At 35.8% G+C, this 20,124-nt stretch overlaps 1 protein-coding gene across 6 annotated transcripts in view; it reads right to left on the bottom strand.

The window, feature by feature from the left end:
• The window catches only part of Ate1 (arginyltransferase 1), a 155,273-nt gene that overhangs the window by 112,107 nt on the left and 23,042 nt on the right, over positions 1-20,124 (bottom strand). For all 6 annotated transcript variants that reach the window (XM_005401915.2, XM_005401916.2, XM_005401912.2 and 3 more), the window contains one exon: positions 12,009-12,041. In XM_005401915.2, the coding sequence (XP_005401972.1) occupies positions 12,009-12,041 (33 nt within the window). The remainder of the gene's footprint in view (positions 1-12,008; positions 12,042-20,124) is intronic.

The following is a 20,124-nucleotide window of genomic DNA, read 5'->3' on the forward strand; positions in this document are numbered from 1 at the left end:
AAAATTTACAGTGAATATACCCAGCAAACATCTGTATGTACAATACAATTAAATACTATGTGTGTTACAGTGGCACGAACCTCAAACAAACAATACACAAGTGTTCTGGGAGTGGGGAAATCCTGTTTTAACTGTGCAGTTTGAGGAGACAAGAAGGGAGAAGTGAGAAAATGGGGAAATCAAATTCTTTCTTGATTCGGTCCATGTAAATATATTCATAAAGGCTAAAAAAGGAAAGGGAGCTTCCCGTGGTGAAACAGATGGGAGGGTGGGGCCTTCCCAATTCTACCTGACCAAAAATTATAAAAGAAATTAATTTCATAGGCGAAGAAAAGATAAAAAGTGATAGAGGAGAATGGAAAGGAGAGGGAAGCAGAGGGGGCAACAGGGCATCACCCATATTGAGGTGGAAAATTTACCATTTTAAACATTTTAAAGTGAAGTGTTGAGCAATGACATGTACATTCACAGTATTGTGCAACTATCATCGTGACCCATCTCCAGAATGTTTTCACCAACCCACAAGGAAAGTATACACCTATTAAGTCTCCATTTGTCCCTTCCTCCAGTCTAAGGTAACCAACCATCACCCTACTTTCTGTCTTGACAAATTTGACTATAGTAAATACCTCACATAAGGGGAATCACACAATGTTTGTCTATTTGTGACTGGTTTATTTCATTTAACGCAGATGTATGTCTTCAAGGTTCATCCAGCATGTATCAGAATTTCTCTCTTTTTCAAGGCTGAATAATACTCCACAGTATGTACATATCAATTTGTTCATCTCTCCATGTATTATTGGGCATGAGTGGTTTCTACTTCTTGCAATTGTTAATAATGTTTTGTTGTACTGTTCCTGTTACCACTTTGAATTCTTTTCTGTATACATCCCCAAGCAGAAATTCAAGATCATATGGTTAATTAAATGTTTAGTCTTTTAAGGTATTGTTATATTTTTTTTACTGCAACTGAATCCTTTTACCTTTCCACAACAATGTACAAACTTCCAATTCCTCTATATCCACACAAACATTATTGTTTTGTGGGTTATTGGTTTTTTGGTTTTTTGATAAATAGCTAACCTAATAGGTACAAAGTAATACTTCATTGTGATTTTGATGTGCAATTTCCTAATGATTAATAATGCCGAACTGACAAATATTGTTATATATTATGTTTTGTACTGGCTTAAGGAATTTCCAAGATTCTAGGATAATTTAACAATGTACATCAACAAATTTAATGGATAACTTCTAAATACTTACATAGTTTCTAAGAATTAACAGTAAAATCAAAACATCACAACTTTCTTAGACATTTTTTATACCTTGTGATGTTTGTATTTATGCACTTTCTCAGTCTGCTATAAGGTTTGTATGTAACACGTAATTCTTTTTTTTTATAACACATAATTCTTAATTATCTCCTAGCTCTCTCTATGAAAGAACAGCTATTAATATGGATGGTTGGAACTATACTATTGGCAAAAATGAGAAACATGGTATATATAAGGTAATGAGATGACACCTTGTTTTTAGGGAAAATAGGTGGCAGGTAAACTGTTCCAGGATATAAAAGCATAGTAAAACACAAAACTTGAAAGCATACAGCAAATTGTACGGTGCGAGAAGTGAATTTTATTTGCCTTGGTTCATAATACCTGAATCTGAAAAGAAGCCATAATATATGTTAAAATGGCTAATTTATTGTAGTTAGTTTTGAGGGACCCTTTCATCTGGGATATCCTTACTCTAATGAAAAAAATAAGGATCAGGGACTTGCCAAGTACCTTAAGTACCCAAACTGAGAATTTCCAACTTCAGATTCAGTACTTTTCTCACTGGTCACTGCTTCTGTGGTACGCCATATGAAACAGAACCACAGGCTATTCAACACAATGGATTAAAAGCTTTTCATAATTTACAAAACCAAAGGACGCATAAAGGAATGTATTTCTTGATGACATAATATTTAAGAATTTATGTTTCAAAAGAAGTGGATTTACTCTAACATTTACAACTTTAAACTAGGAGCATTATAATGATAAAAATTTTAATTTAATTTTAAATTTAATTAAAAATCTTAAATTTAATTTTTTTGGGGGGGGTCAAACTCAGGACCTTGAGCTTCCAGGAATCAAACTCAGGACCTTGAGCTTCCCAGGCAGATGCTGTGCCACTGAGCTATCTCCCCAGCCCCTTAAATTTAATTTTAACTTTACAAAGATAAGGTAATTGGCACAGTGTTTATAGTATATATTTTAGTAAGTGTGACAAATAAGAAAAGCAGGTGCTTCTGCCTTTTAACTACAGAACAAATAGATCAATATCAAGATGCTAATCTGTCATGATTTTCTTTAATCTGACCTTTTAAAATTTTAAATAAAAAGAATTTTAGTAAAGAACTATAAAAATGGCTCACAATCACTTCTCAGCCTTTTGGCTAAGATCAAGTACAAAATGGCTCACAAAGACAAGTAACAGAATTGCAAACTCCTCAATTCTACAGACTAGTCAGTATTTACTGAGCACTACAACACATACCTTAGAACCCAGAGTTATTACTCTTATGTAAGTCCTCATTTAATGTCAGTCCAATTTGAGACCCCTGTTTTTCCAATCTTTCTTATGGGGGAAAATATATCCCACAGTGACATCCCAGAATGAGAACTCAATGAATGCCAAGATCAAACAAGACTGATGTCCCCATGGAAACTAATCCACCCAGGATTTACTATTCAAACATTCTCTGAAGCATTCATGCACATCTAATGGCCAATGAAAATTGTCAAGGAAGATGACCCCAATTTTGAACATAGTTAAAAGGTCCTTGGAGTAATGGTGAATACTACTACTTGCTAAAGAAAGACTGATCCAGCAACAAGATATCTTAAATGGACTCATGCAAGAAAACTCATGAAGAAAAACCTTCAATGAGGCAATTTATGACATTTTTCTATTTAATGTGTGGTTTTCTGTTCTAACTGTGCTTTGTTTTATTATCAGACTTGGTTTTATTTATTTATTTTTTATTTATTTATTTTTCTTGGTACCGGGAATCAAACTCAGGACCTTGTGCTTGCCAGGCAGCACTTATGCCACTGAGCTATATCCCCGGCCCAAACTCAGTTTTAGTATTTTTAACATATACGATTGGTTTCCAGGAAAGGACTTACAGCTGCTATAACTTCACATTGTAAAACATACATTTTCTACTTAATGTCTCAACTATCATGTGATATCCAAAAAAGTAACGAAAGTAAGTTCACTCATCTGCTAACCAACAGCAAGCCTCAGGAGTTACGCTTTGGCCAGCACACACAAGATGCCCATGTGCCACTCAGTGAGGTGAACAGTAGACAAGAAACAGTATCTTCAGTTACTTCTCTGAAACAGTATCTTACTTCTCTGCCCTTGGCCTAACCATCTGCCCTAGCCAGAAATGCTCAAAAGCTTTTCAATCTACGCGAAGGAGAAAGAAATCAAATGATAATCCCAATGACTTTACACCAGAACTCTAACTGGTGCCTCTGGTCAACAGCCTGTTCAACGTCTGATTTAACAGTATGGGACTCGGCCTGAAAACCGTGAGTGTTTCCCAACTGACTATAAAAAAGAAACACAACCATACTTGTATTTCCTCTTTTGATCAATGCATCAAGTCTCAGCCTCACCATTTCTGATGATTCAGTACCAACAGCAGACTGCTAACTATTCTCTAAAGACATCTATCCCTCCTTTAATTTTCTCTTTCTGTCTCAGTCCTAGTTCTTTAAACACAGATGGGCCTATGAAGCATTAAACCAGAGACCAGATAAAACCTGCCCCAAAATAACCAGCAGTTCAATCTTCTTCCTAGCCTTATCTCCATAGCTCTCTGGATATCTGATTCTCACTGTCTTTCTTATTCAGTAAAACTGAGTTCTCTTCAGCAACCTGTGTCCACTTCATCTCTCCACTGCTACCTTTGTAGTTCCCTTCATTTCTACAGGACCCAGTTTAACAACCTTCCAAATTCTGGCCACTAGAGATGGCTTGATAACTATGGAACATCTCATGCTGATAGGAGATGGTACACGTGGTTATTCCCCCATCAATAGCAAAATAAATACTCTCATTGGCTCTAAAGACAAAGACTGATATTACCTCCCATGCCACCTCTTCCAATCAATGCAAGCAAACGCACAGTTTCCCCGTAAGAAGCCAAGATGTTCTCACTCAAAACAAAAACAACACTTGCCAAGATCGTTTGCAAGCTATCAAGAATATTAATGGCTCATATTAGTTAATACTGAGTATTGATAAAAAGTAATTAAGATATTAATGAAAATAGCTCCTTCAATACACAGTACTACCTGGGTGCCTTTTAAATTTGCGCGTAACACACAATCACAATTCAGGATATAGTGAAAGAAGCAGGGGGTCAAACTGATCTTTTCTACAATATTTTGAAATACTAAAAGAAGGATACTAAAAAAGATAATGAGAGAGACAATCATTAAACAAGAGGAAGGAAAAAAAGAGGAGCAAGAGAGAGTGCAAGGGCAGGTGATCAGGGTACTCTATACACCGTGAAGTAAGAGTGAAGAGTGGGGTGAAAGGGAAGCGAGGGAGGTGGCTAAAGCACGTTAATGACACGTACAAACCTGCCAAAATGAAACCCATTAATCTTTATAACCAATATGCACTATTCTAAAAATGTAAGGGAAAACTACACGTTAACGTCATAAAATCACTCATTTTAGTATCGAATTCTATGGTTTCCAACAAATTTGTAGAATTATAAAATTATCACAAAGCAATTTTAGAACATTCTGCTACCCCACCTATTCCCCCAAGTCCATCTGCAGTCAGCACTCTACTCCTACCCCTACACCCAGGACCCACTGATCTGTCTTCCAACTATACACTTTGCTTTTATGAATAACTCATATAAACAGAAACACACAGTATGTAGTCTCCTGTGCTTGGCTTATTTTACCTTGCACATCTCTAAGGTTCATCCATGTTGTAGCATGTGTCAGTAATTTATTCCCTTTTACTGCAAAGTAGTATTCTACTATATGTACTGCATTTTATTTATTCATTCATCAACTGACAGATGTGATTTTTTTTCCAGTGTTTGGTTATTATGAATAATGCTGTTATTAGCATTCATACACATGGATGCATATTTTCATTTCACTTAGGTATATTCCTAGGACTATTAAATCTGGATCATACAGTAACTTCTTTAATATTTTGAGAAACTGAATTATCATTGCATCATTTCATATTCCCACCAGCAACATATGATAGTCCTAATTTCTCCGCATCTTGCCACTACTTGTTATTGTTTGTGTAACAATTTAGTGGGTTTGTGGCGGTTTCTCATTGTAATTTTGATTTCCCTTTCCCTAATGAAATGATTCTAAGCACCTGTTCTGTTTTTGGCGGAGCACAGGTGGGGGGTTGACAAGGTCTCATTATGTATTTCAAGCTGGCCTTGAACTCACTATGTAGCCCAGGCTGGCCTCAAACCCCCAGCAATCCTCCTAGTGCTGTGATTACAAGCATGCACCACCATGTCCAGCTTGCTAAGCCCCTTTTCATGTGCTTATCAGTCACTTGTACTTCTTTGGAGAAAGCTGTACCAGAGTCTTCAACTATCCCTGTAGACCTGACTACTCTCTTTAGTTCTTTGAGTTTTCAAATCATGCATTTTGAGACTCTTAGTTAATGTATCACACTATATGTTACTATGTTTTCTTAAAATGAACTGATATCGTTATCACCATGAAACATCTTTCCTCTGTCTTTGTCTTAAAGTCTACTCTTCTGATACCGGTGTGAAGAGAGCTAAGCGACCTTGTTATGGTTGGTATTTATCTTTTGGTGGTATCACCTTGCTCTAGCCTATCCATGCCTTCATAGTAAGGCCTTACCTTCTTTTATCTAGTCTGAATATCTGTGACTTTAGAATGTTTAGACCTGCTGTATAACAGTACAGTCACTGGTAACATGTAGATATTTACATTTAATTAAAACATTAAAGAATTTCAAATTCAGCTGCTAAATACCTGTATAGCTATGTCTGACCACTGGCTACTATTCTGGACAGTATAAATATAGAATTCTATATACCACTTTTATACACCAGAGTTTTAATTTCAACCTTTTATAATTAACATGATGATCACTACAGTTATATTTAAGAGGACTGTCTTGCAATTTACTTTCTATTTGTAACACTTGTTTTTTGTTCACATTCCCTTCTTATCTGTTGTTAGACTGAAAATGTTTTATCGCTGCATGTTATATTAACTCTACCTCTTTGTATTTCCTTCTTTCCTTTTTTAAGGCTGGTTTAGGGCAAAGGTTCTCAACAAGGAACAATTTTGCCCCCTAGGGACATCTGGCAAACTCTGGAGACATTTTACGGCAATTTGGGAAAGAAAAAGGTGCTACTGGCATCTAGTGGGCAGAAAGCAGAAATGCAGCCAAGTTTCCTACAAAGTGCAGGACAGCTCCTTACAACTAAGAATTATCCAGCCCAAGATGCCAACAGTGTCAAGATAGGCTGCTCTAAGGTTTACTAAATATATCTCTATATTATCAGTGTCTTCCTACAAATAATACTATATCTCCTAATGGAATGTAAAAACCTTACGACTAAAATAAAAAAATCTATCAACGAGACGTGGTGGCATACACCTGTAATCCCAGCATTTGGGAGGCTGAAGCAGGAGGACTGCTGTCAATTCGAGGCCAGCTTGGGCTACATGATGAGGTCAAGAATGGCCTGAACTACCTAGCAAGATCCTGTCTCAAAACAACAACAACAAAAAAAGAATCTTACAGCAGAGCTGGGCGTAGTAGCATGTGCCTGTAATTCCCAGCACTTGGGAGGCTGAAGTAGGATTGCTGTGATTTTGAGGCCAGCCTGGGGTTACAAAATGAGTTCAAGGCCATCCTGAACTGCATACTGAAACCCTATCTCAAAAAAACAAACAAACAAAAAATCTTACAGCAGTATTCATTACATTTCTTCCTTCCTATCTTGTTATTGTTGCTATATACTAGTAACTATGCTATTGAGCACCTAGCTAATCTAATCTGTCTCTCATTTTTTTCATAAGGGGTAGATATTCTTTGAGGCACAGTGATGCATACCTATAATCCCAGCACTTGGGGAGGAGACTACGGCAAAAGGATGCAAGTTCAAGTCCTACCAGGCCAATTTAGCAAGACTTTGTCTCAAAAAATGTCTAGGGATGTAGCTCAGTGGTAGGGTGGCCCTGGGTTTGACCCTCAGTGGTACACACAAAAGAAGTAGTCATTCTGTAAGAATTAATGTACAAAAAGTGCTAAGTACAGTTCCTGTATGTGACAGCTACTAACTCTCAAAGAGTAATTGTTATAATCATTAACACAAAAATTTTAACTGGTCTGAAATGAAGGCACAGAAAGACATACAGAACTAAAGAGAAACCGAAATGACCTACATCCACACAAGGTTTCACATTTGCCACAAATGCCCCTAGGGTAACTCTACCTTAAAGCAATGACGAGACTGGACTCTACTGGACTGGCTGGCAAAGCCTGACTTCGAAGAGAATTTCAAGAATCTTTTGGCCTCTGATATATAATCCCTTTTATTTATCTACATTTAATTGAAGACATCTGTAAGTGGTGCCACACAAAATGTAATTCAGACTCAGAACTGTCAATAAAAATGTCTGTAAGGCAGAGGTCCGATGTAAACCTAGCAGGGGAGTACACATCAGCAGCTACAGAGCCACACTAAATTAGGAATAGAATGGAAATATGTTGCCTGACTTGACGAGGTGATAAAAGCTCTTTTCCCATAAAGCTTAATGAGCGCTATTAGTCTTCAGCTTACAGGAATGTAAAAGGGTCAGCCCCACAGAGGGAAGTAACTGACTCTCCACACATGGTCTATTCAAATGACAACATATCAAATTACTGATGTAATTACTATAACCTGACAATTTCATTAGATTCATGTGGCAGTTAACTTTAGGTCTTACAACAAAGGGACATGGTTCATTCACAGGAGGTTTCTGGAACAAAGTAAAGTTTAAGGTCAGTTTCATTTTCAACTGCAAGACTCAGTTTATTGTATCAGAATTATTTTTCTTTTCTTCAAAATTAAGGAAAATGTTGGGTACCTCCCACATTTGTAATTTTCCTTCTCTAGCTAAAATGTAAATTTAATGGCACATTTCAATATTCAAAGACGTCCAATATTCTACTGCCTTTGCTCTGAAGCACTGTGTGGTGACCAAAGTAGGGAACCCTGAGCTCAGCTGATGCTGAAAGAGAATTGGGGACAGTTGCCACTCACTACGCTATCAGGCGGCCCTGTGCAATTCCAAGTTAGAGAAATATCAATAGAAAGGATTCGGAGTATTTCCTATCCAAACAAAGAGAGGCTCACTGGTCACCTTTAAATCATTCTTTTCCTCCACATCCGTAAGCCAAGTAATAAAAAAGATCAACTTAACCAAGGTAAAATACACCTTCAAGTCATCAAGCAGAGAAAGCGATCAGAAAATGACAGAAACAGGGGCTGAGGATTTAGCTCAGCGGCAAAAGCGCCTGCCTGGCAAGCGCAAGGTCGTGAGTTCGGTTCCCGGTACCGGAGAAAAACCAAAAAAAAAGAAAGTGAGAGAAACTATTACTAAATTTTGATCGTGATACTTTTCCTATTTTTCACCAAAGATTAAAGCTTCCACACATATACTGGGATATTTAACCAGAGTAGTAAGACACAATTTAAAAATAAGATATTTGCTTATACATGTAGCAGGTATACCTCAAGCCCTATGTATAACTGAGAGCATCCAAAAATGAAAAACAAAGCTCTCAATCATAAGTAGCTACAATCAAATTGGGAAGGCTGTTTAACTTCATTAAATGTAAATATTATACCTTGACTGCTATTGGCTGAGTCCTGCCTAATTATCAATAAAAGACTGCTACTCTCAATCTAACCCAAGACCATTCATTAATTTGTTCATTCATTCACCCAATAAATATTTATTAAATTAGCGCCTGCTCTGCACTACTGACTATGCGAAGAATAGAAACACAAGAAAACAGGAAATTACAGTAGAGAGAATTTTGCTAGTGAGCTTTACTTCGAAGTGTTTTGCAGTTGGTTAATAAATCTAATTGTTACTTGCCCATCAAGTGGAAGACCAGCTCTGCCCTTGTTACTGACTCCGTGTGGAGGGAGGGCAACTCATTCTAACTGCCATCTGCTAAGAACCCTTATTCCTGGTCACAGTAAGCCCTGCTGAAGTTGTTTGACATCTGCAAATACTGATTTTAAGAACTATTAACAAAAAATGCCAATGTACCTCTACCTACTGTGGGTCTTTTATTCAAAGAGTAAAACAACTTTAATAACCTGTAATTGATAGGAACATTTTGTGTATCTTTTTCCCAACTAATTTATAAGCATTTAAACTGTTGGTTTTTTTTGGTTTTGGGGGTTTTTTGGTCTTTTTTGAGACATGATCTCACTATGCAGTTCAGGCTGGCCTTGAACTCACAATGATCCTCCTCTCTCAGCCTCCCAAGTGCTGGGATTACAGGCATGTGCCACCACACCTGTCTTTAAATTGTCTTTAAAGTGAGATTTGCATGTACAATTTTGCATCCTGCTTCTATCTCCTAATATAGCAAAGATATTTTACATTTATTCACTAATATATACTCAAGAGAACATGCACTTTTCTTTTTCATGCGTTCGTGGTTTTCATTTAAATGGATGTAGTATTCTAGCATATGGTTTGGTAAGGAATTATTTGCCCATTTACTACTGTTAAGACATTTAGGTTGCTTACAATTTTTCACCATTATAAATAATGCTGTAATAAACATTGTTAGACAAATACTGTCTCCGCTTTTGATTATCTCTCTGGCAGTGGTTTTTAGAACACAATTATTCAGCCATAAGGTATGAATGTATATAAAGCCTTTAATGTGTATGGCCAAACGGCCTGCTTTCATAAAAGATGAAGTTCATAAACATCCCATTTCATCACATCTTATCATTTAAAAAAAAAAAAACAACCTTCACAGGTAATAGATTACATACCATTATCATTTTAAACTATATTTCTTTGATTACTAATAGGGTTAAACTTTTGAAACATACTGACTACCTCTTATATTTTACCTCATCCACTACTTGGTAAAATCCAACCAAATTTTGAGTAAAAGAAAACAGTATTTTTTCTTGATTCTGAAAGGTCGTCACATTCAACATAATAAGACTTTTATCATACTTTCCCCAAGCTGCCATTTACCTATATTTATTTGCATGTACAAAACTGTATCTTTACATAATCAAATTAATTTTTTTATTCTTTCTCCTATAAATTTCCTTCTGCTTCTGCAGTTAAAAACTAAAGAGCAAATTATAAAATTTATACAAATTCCTTCTGGATTGGGTTTTCCTTTACATCTAACTCTTACTTAAAATTCTATTTTTCAGGCACTATTTCAATGTTTACCATAAATCACTTCATTTAAATTTAATAACCTTGAGGGGGCTGGAGATTTAGCTCAGCAGCAAAGCGCCTGCCTGGCAAGCGCAAGGTCATGAGTTCGGTTCCCAGTACTGGAGAAAAACCAAAAAAAAATTAAAAAATTTTTAAAAAAATAAATTTAATAACCTTGAAAGTATTTTCTCCATTTTTAGGTTGGAAAACAGTACTTCAGAAGACTTGAATAACTTGCACACAGGCCATCTAAGTTTCTCTTATTTCAAAGCCCAGAATCTTTCCACTGTATCATTTTTCCCCTTGACACTAGATAATTAGAAAATATGGTACCAAACCCGGATGGTACCAGCCTCTGCAGTCTTGTCTGTTTCTCCTGGTGATCACTCAACCTGGCCAGTAATAGTTGCAAAAATCAAATGAACACAAGGTTATAGAAGCATAAAAAGGAACTGCCTATGTGTGGAGAGGTTAAGGATGAGCTCACAAGGACATACTATTGAGTTTAATGTTAAAGAGGAGCATGATTTGAGCTTGCTGGGAATGGGGAAATGGAGCTTAAAGTGAAATAAGAGACACAAAGGAAAGAACAAGTGAAAGGCAAGCAAGAAACAGTGAGAACGTGTATTACAGGGTCTCGATAGCACAGTTTACTCTTGCTTCCATGAGGCAGTTTCACTTGCCTCATTGAAGAGGAAGGAATTATTGCTTGAATTTTAAAGATAAGAAAACTGAGGCTCAGGGAAGTTGTGCTTTGCCCCATGTCACAAGGCTAATAAGTGACAACATGCTCTTAAACTGAAGTCTGGTGCTAAGTCTAATCATCTCTTCACATGGTTTCCTCCCCTTCTCTGTTTTGTCTTCCCACTCTTGCTGATTACCTACAAGTGCTTCTGTAACCACAGCTCACAATGACATCTGGTTCTGTAACAGTTTTTCTTTATCTCACAATTTTATCACTAAATGCTTGGTTCTATACTGAATATAAAGATGAGGATTAAATAAAAATAGAGTGCCCAGAGCATTGCCTGTTATAATACAAGCTCCTCTCCGATCACTTCGTGGGGTTTTGGATTTTTTTTTTTTTTTTTTGTACCAGGAATCAAACTCAGGACCTTGCATTTGCCAGGCAGGCACTTGTGCCTCTGAGCTATATCCCAAGCCCACTTGGTGCATTTTTAAATGGCCTCTCAAACCAAGTCAAAATTCCTTAATGACAACTTTTCCCTGTGATTTCTCCAGCTCTCTTTTAACATGAGGATAATTTATACAGAGTTAAATAAACAAATTATAGGAGTAATAGAAATACAACAGCCTTACTTCTAGAAAATTTTACCAAAATAAGGCTTTATTCATCCCACTGCTGATACTGAAAAATATGTCAGTTCAAAATCATCACTCCTAAATTATCAAGTAAATGCTTAATGAAAGAAACCAATAGTGATGCTTAATCAGCTATTCTAGTATTACAGTCAGTGAGTAAACTCTTACCTCCAAAGGTGAACTGCAAAGGAATCTTGTGAACTGCAGAGTCAAATTTGAATGCAGTCAATTTCATCCAGTAAAAGAGAAGACAAAGAAAAAAAAATTACTGTACAATTTTCCAGTAAGAGTATCTAAAGTAAACCCAAAAGTTTATATAAAATTAATGTTTTCATACATTATATAATTTATCAACAGAATATGGAAAGGTTCAGCTTAGCATACAGCAGTTACTCAACTATTAGTTTCCATGCCTAAATATCTGTATAAAAGCAAACAAAGCACAATTAATCATTAATATATGCATTTTTTAGTTCTGTCTTATAACCTCTGTATCATAAAAACACCCTCTAAAGGAGAAATTACCAATCCTGTTGACCTAAATGGCACAGGCAAACTTCACTTAATAGCCAGACAAGAAGGATATACACTATAGGAAGAACCAAAAACAGGAGACACAAAAGTCAAGAGCAAGAGAAGACAGTGAGGGAAAGGCAAGTTTTATCTCTTCAATTTGGTGCTTCCACTCTGATGTTTACCCTGGTTTGCCCTTTCTCTTTTCTCAGTTCCATAACCATCTTCCCTCCTTTCCCCTTTTCCTTTTTCTCTCCCTCTTCCTCACTACCTTTCTCCTTTAACTTTCCCATGTTTTTTATAACAAATACGCATGCTTAAGGAATACCACCCAGATCTATGTTATGTGCTGTTTGTTTCTCAGCATTTAAATAAAGAAAGGGGGGGGGTGAACAGATGACAAAGCAAACCACGGATTAGCTCTGAAATGAGGATTGTCACATAACTTCATACATATACAGGGTGGTAATTCACGATGTTTTCATAGATTTATTTCCAGAGCTAACATTTCATATCCTGTGAGATTTACTGTAATAATAAAATACCTAAGCCATATAAACTCTTCATCTCTCTAACTGAAAATCAACTACAATGAAAGGCAGTGACAGGCCTATTCTGTTGCCAAGCACTCTTGAACTTCCCCTCCAAAACAAAGCTGGCTAGTATATACAAGGAATACAAATAATTTATATTCCCTTTTAGAGACACACATTGAAATATTTATCAGGGAGATTATATGATGCCTGGGATTTCCTTCCAGATCATAAGGGGAAAGGTGGAGGTAAGTAATGGGGGATGACTAGAACCCTGTCCATGATGTTAAACAACTCAGTGAGGGTAGGTGATAAACATGCGAGGTTCATTATATGATTATCTCTACTTTGTGAATATCTTAATTTTTCCATATTTAAAAATATATCAGAGGCACCCTTCCCAAAACTTAGTAAATACACTCCTAAAATATCACTAGTGCTTGTTAAATATACAAAAGTAACTAGTATCATCTAGGCCCTAGTGATATATTAAAATACAGAGAAACTAAGATTTTTTTTCTTAAATAACAATGTGCAATCCTATTATTAACTGAACTTTCTGAAAGTGCAAGATATACCAAAATACTAAGATTTCATTATATTGATATGAAACAAGTAATTTTACTGAAATTGAAAATGCAAGCTTTGTGGTCTTGAATTCTGCTATAATAGTCTGATACACAATCATTACCCTTCCTCTCAAGAGTAAAAAGAGCCAGCTCAAACACTATCCAATTTAACAAAGGAGAAAAAAAGCATGGTGAATTTCTATTTTAAAAGTCAGATATTTGATACTGTAGTGTTTCTACGCATTATCTCCTATAAATGCACTTTAACTATTCTACATCCATACTTTTGAATTTATAAGTGGCATGTAATCCATGGCAACTGATGGACAAATTAACACAGAAGTTACTTCAGGTAACTGAAGAAAAGCATATAAATACTGCCTAAGAAAACTAGCATACCTTTGGAGTTCCATTAAATTATAAACACCTTTGCACGTGTACAAGTAACATTTATGTTATGTTATACCTTCTTCAAAACAGAGCAAAGATACAGCCGGAGTATAGATCAGTGGCACAAGTGCCTGCCTAGCAAGCTCAAGGTCCTGAGTTTGATTCCCAGAACCAAGGAAAAAAAAAAAACCCACCAAAAAATTCTTGTCTTGTTTGAACTGCCAACTATGAAATACATAAAAGCTTTCTATCCTGAAACAGCAAAAACAGAATAACTAATCACAAGAGTACATTCACACTATTCCAATAAAACAAAAAAAGATCCCATGTTTCACTTTAGTTGGCTGGATGGCAGAGTTCTCATGATTATACCTACTATATTCAGTACAAATACTAATATATTAAAAAGAACAATTATAAAAAATATGACTGCAAAATACATTCTGCATATACACTGATTTTGACAGCAAAAGCAGATATCTTTTAAAAAACATTTCCATGGTGTGTCATCAGAGTAAGAAAAGACTATGTGTCAATGTTGCTGCAAAGTTAAAGCTGCTAAAAAAAAAGATCTATTAAAAAAAAAGATGTCAAGCATGATGGCATATGCCTGTAATTCCAGCACTTATGAGGCTGAGGCAGGAGGACTACCACAAGTTCAGGGCCAACCTAGGCTACACAAGGCCAGGTTAGATGCCTAAACTACATAGTTAGAGCTTGTCTCAAAAAAAGAAAAAAAAAAAAAAGACTATAACCACAGTGAGTAGCTTGTAATACCTCAATGTTTTTTCAACATAATTCTATTAAGATAGCTAGTAAGTAAGAAATAATGGGTGTGACTAGAATTTATAGAGATACTATTCAAAAATAGTACTGAAAAAATAAAAATTTTTAGCCTATTTTGCAAAGTATCCCACTGATTTTACAGGTAGGGATATACTTCATCATTCTAGAAATAACTAGCTGCAAACATAGTCATATTCTTATCTACTCTTTTTAGAGATTATTTCTTGACTTTATCTATTTGAAAACAGGACTAACCTGCCAGACATTTGGCTTTTTAAACTTAAACAGGTAAATTTTCTATGACAGTATTGATAATATTATTAACATGATTCACTTGATAAAACTTTTTAAAAATGTAACTGTCAATTAACTGTCCTAGCTTAAAAAAGAACATAAGGATCAATGGTCTATTTGAGAGTTTGTGCATAAAAGGTCTCAGTGTCAGTTATTAAATCCTTTAAGCTCCAAAAAAGAGAATAAGAAAGCGAACAGACCAACATTCACACACCACAGCTGCTAATCTGCCTGTTTCTCTAACAGTAGCACCTCACTGCTATGCCTGCTACTGTCACTCTCCAGGTCATCAGCAGTTCATTTTATACACCTTGTTGGGGTCTCCAGAGAAAGACTCATTACTTACGAAGCTTTTCTGAGAGCACACAGTTGTTGCTGGACCTCTTATCTATTACAATTAGTTAAGTTCATTCTTTTTCCAAGACTTGTTATTAACCATGCAAACTTAGAAGAGGGCAGAATTGAGAAACAGGTATTTGTAATGTCATCAAAAGATCTCAGTAGTATTAATCAATTACTTTTATCTTAGTTATATAAAATATTCAACAAATAAGCATTTAAGCCATTAAATTCCTGAAAGGCCTTTTCTGTTTTATAAGGAACTATAGTTAAATTCCAGTATTCAAAGGAAAAGGAAAACACTGAACACCAAAAGGGAATTTCTATGAAGATAAACCATATTTAAAATTTTTTTTCTAGTCAGGCAGGTGTGGTAGCACAAGCCTGTAAACCCAGCTCCAAAAAGCTGAGGCAGGGAAGGCTGCTGTGAGCTTGAGGCCAACCTGAACTACATAGTAAGACCCTGTCTCAAAAAATGAAAACAAAACAAAAATTTCTAAACCAAAGAACACCAAAGAGTTATCTCTATTTGTCAAAGTGGAATTCCAAGTCTTGTAACTGCTCATATCAATTATCCAGAATTTTCTTGCATTAACAAAATACTTCTACTGGTCATGTTTCCTTGATCTTTCACTTACTGCATGGTATTAGGCTACTAAAAAACTATCAAAGGATGGGTCTCTAGGTATAAGTCAAAAGGTATTTAGAATTTCATAATTATCAGTCTAAATCTTAATTCAGTTAATTTTAAATTACGTAACATTTTAGATTGCCTTCCCAGCCTCCTACAACTTCTAGTACACATTTACCCTAGTTTAAGTTAGCTATTTTCAGGCAGCAAACTAAATTTTATGTTAAAAATATCATAAGTGTACATTTCTTAAAAATTAATTTGATTCCACAAAAGAAATATTTTCATTGTTTCACACACTGCAAAAAATGAAGCCTTTGAAAGTACCTTAAAGACATAGCTAGTGCTCATTTCAAAAGTCTTTCATCAGGAGAATGAGAATAAGAAATCTGTACTGAACAGAAAACCAAAACTAATACTTAAGCACTAAGATCCTGTTTATCCTATTAGTGGGGAGTAAGAGGGGCAAAAGATTCAGGTGATACTCTTTCTTTTTTAAACAGGTATACTGTATTCCATTTGTTAGCAATGGAGCTAAAAGAACTAATCACTTGTTCCTATCTCTTCTGATTATACCTAGACCTTGGACAAAACATAAGGTTTTGATGCATCTTAAAATATGACAACAAAAATCTTATTTACACTTTAATGTACAAATTAACTATAAGTTATTGTTATATTAATTTACAACTTAAGTTGAGTCAGATACCAATAACTCCAGAACTTCAAACATTCAAAGGCAAAGCCCCCAAAGAAAACAATGTCAAATGAGAAAATAAAAAGATTCAAGCTCCTTTTCCTATGTTCTTCTTGACTGTAACTTTACTAACAATATATAGTGATCTACTTTCCAAGCTAATAATCAGTACTTCCACTAATCCTCCCTTACAGCAGCTCTACTTTCCCATAATGTCCCTTGCTAACTTACTATATGATCTACTATTTTATTACGCTTATTGTTTAATAACTATCTCTGACATCCACACCCACACCCTGCTATGTTAAGTTTCATAAGCGCAAAGGATCTTTATATGATGTATTCGTGATTTGCTAACTGTACCAAATGCTTCTCCAACAGAACCTGACACAGAGTAAGTACTCAATAAGAATCTTAACAAATACATTAAGAAACCACAAGTTCGAAAGGGCCCTAATACTAGCCAAATTAACATAACAAGAATTAACACCAAGAAAGAAAGAATAACAGGTTATAGTAGTAACTTTACAAAAAAGAGGTCAAGGCTCCTTGAAATACATGAGCAGAATACTCCTGAGAAAATGTAAGAGCCATTATCAACAGGTAAGACCTACTCAGCATTCTGTTGGAGAACACATTACACTGTGAGGCTATCATTTTACATTAGTAGAATACACAAAATCTTAGCAGTAAAAATGTTTTGATTATATGAAAAGTCTGCTTATGTTGACCCCTTCATTCATTAACATCAGTTATTCTATGTTAATCATTTAGACCAATTTAACATGGCAAACCATGTTCTATTCTTAAATACCAAAATTTCTAGATATTGCTCTGTCACTAACCACTAATTTCCCATGGATAAATTCTGTAATTCTCTAAACAAGTTAATCTATATAATCAGATCCTTTAACTGTAAAGTTGTATGAGGCTACAATTTTGTGAACTGAGATAAAGCTTAGGAAATTATTAACAAAAAGAAACTTTCATGTCCTGGGGCTGGAGATTTAGCTCAGCGGCACAGTGCCTGCCTAGTAAGCGCAAGGTCGTGAATTCGATTCCTGGTACGGGAAGAAAAAAAAAATTGTTCCTACTGCTACCTTTAACTCACTCCACTTCATTGTTTCTCCACAAAAAGTGACATTATTCTTGGAATTCAACAGTACTTTCTTTGCTCCAATTAATTTAAGTAAACGATTCAAAAGCTTTGGTAACTTAACTACTATTGTATTACTAGCAAATGTCTTATAGAGACTATGAAACAAGACTACAATACACCAGTGACCCTGGCTTAGAAGCTACTCATAAAAAGTAGCTTTCAATTAAATTATACAAATAATTGTCTAAGCCCTCTACTTTATGGACATTAGTGATGGCCCCATATCTATATAAGGACTGGGGTATAGTTCAGTGAAGGCACTCTTAGCATGTGTAAGGCCCCAAGATTATCCCAAAATCTCCCAGAAAATATATAAATAATAAATGGTCAGATTCTGCCATCATACATATTCAGCTAATTATGCAAGATTAAATATTTATAAAATACTACATATCTGTATCTGATTGGTCTCTGAATAACTGAAAGAGAATGTAAATTCTCTCATGCAGTGAATAATTTTTAATTATAAGCTTCATGATTTTCACATACGTAAGAGTAAAACTATTAAGAGAAAAAGAAAGCTGAAAGTTTCTCTAGGTTAAGCTCCAGAACACACTTAAATAGTTCACAAGCAGAGTCAACTGTAATTATCACTTTAATGCCTCAATGAAAATTACTTCTAGTAAACAGAAGAAAACTGCCCATATATCTTGGACTGTGAGCACACAAAGCTACACAACCCACAAGGGAGTGAGCTGAGCCAAGATTAAAGAATATGGCTAACGTCCTGAGTACCACCTGGTGGCTGCAGACCAAAGGCTAGTCCTTTTCTGCCTCCACGGGTCAAAACGGACCCACCAGAAGTCTTTTCTTTTTACTTTCTACACTGGCCATCAAATGATTTACAGCTAACGGAGTTGGGAAGTGTTTCCAGATACTCCAACAGAGTGTCCAGGAGAGTAAGACAGACCAAGTGTGAAGAGTGCTGAAGCTGAGCACTGAGGAAATGGGGTTGGGAGGGGGACAGTCATCAGAGTTATCTCCAACCCTCTGAAGGCTTCCAATTTTTAGTTTTAAAGGGATTTCTTTGTAATTAAAGTAAAACATGTAATTCAGATTTATTTCTTAATCCTAGAAATATGACTTAATAATATACAAAGTTCTTCCCCCAAATAAAGTCTTTTACGGAAAACTCTAAAACATAAAGTTCATTCATTTTTTAAAAAGACTTACAAAAATTTCAAAACAAACAAAAGGGACACTGAATGTAACGATTATGTGTCTATAGACAAATGGAGAAAAACTGTCTTGATGCTATTCCACTGAGTAAACGTGGCCTAGAATCACATTTCTACCAGCTTCACCCAGGCAGTCAAAGGAACGCTATCTTTCACACAACGTGAAGTGAAGCACAGAGGATGTGCCCTGCAACTCAGGCCAGAAAAGTGGGTCCAGTGCTGACACAGACACCTAGCAATGGAGCACCTAGTGAAGGAGCTCCTGAGGGGCTGGTAATAACCAATTTCTTCATTTGAGAACTGGTTGCCCCAAAGGCAGGGCAGAGGGGCATCACAATCCTTGACTTGAAATTATACTATAAAGCTACTGTGATAAAGCAGCATAGTAGTGGCAAAAAAAAAAAAAAACAGATCAAAGGTCAATGGAACAGATTAAAAGATGCAGAAACAACTCCAGACATACTCAGCCACTTATCTTTGACAAAGGTGCCAAATATATTCACTAGAAGAAAGACAGCCTCTTTAAAATAAATGGTGCTGAGGTAGTGGCTCCATAGCTCAGGGGTTAGAGCACTGGTCTTGTAAAATAAATGGTGCTGGAAAAACTGGCTCTGTGCACGCCAAAGATTAAAAATGGACCCATATCTTTCACCATGCACTAAACTAAATTCAAAATAGACTGAAGATCTAAATATTAATACAGACGCATTAAATGTGCTGGAAGATAGAATAGGTAAAACTCTCGAAGACACTGGCATAAGCAAAGACCTCAATGAATAAAACCCTGATCATACAGGAAGTATCACAAAGAATCAACAACTGGGATCTCATTTTACTGAAAAGTTTTTCCACAGCAAGGGAAACCAACAACACAGTGAAGCAACAGCCTACAATGTGGGAAAAAATGTTTGCTAGCTGTTCCATAGACAAAGGATCACTATCAAGAATGTATAAAGAACCGAAAAATATCAGACCTCCAAATTTAGAAACCCAATCCAAAAATGGGCATCTGAGATGAATGCATAATTCTCAGATAAAGAAATACAAACAGCAAATAAATATATGAAAAAATGTTCAACATCACTGGTCATTCCAGAGATGCAAATTAAAACAACACTGAGCTTCCATCTCACCCTGGAGAAATCAACCAATAACCAATGATGGTAGTGCTGTGGGAAAAAAGGAATCCTTTGCC

The sequence above is a fragment of the Chinchilla lanigera genome, unplaced genomic scaffold (assembly GCF_000276665.1).
Source record: "Chinchilla lanigera isolate Chin_1 unplaced genomic scaffold, ChiLan1.0 scaffold00076, whole genome shotgun sequence".
Lineage (NCBI taxonomy): Eukaryota > Metazoa > Chordata > Mammalia > Rodentia > Chinchillidae > Chinchilla > Chinchilla lanigera.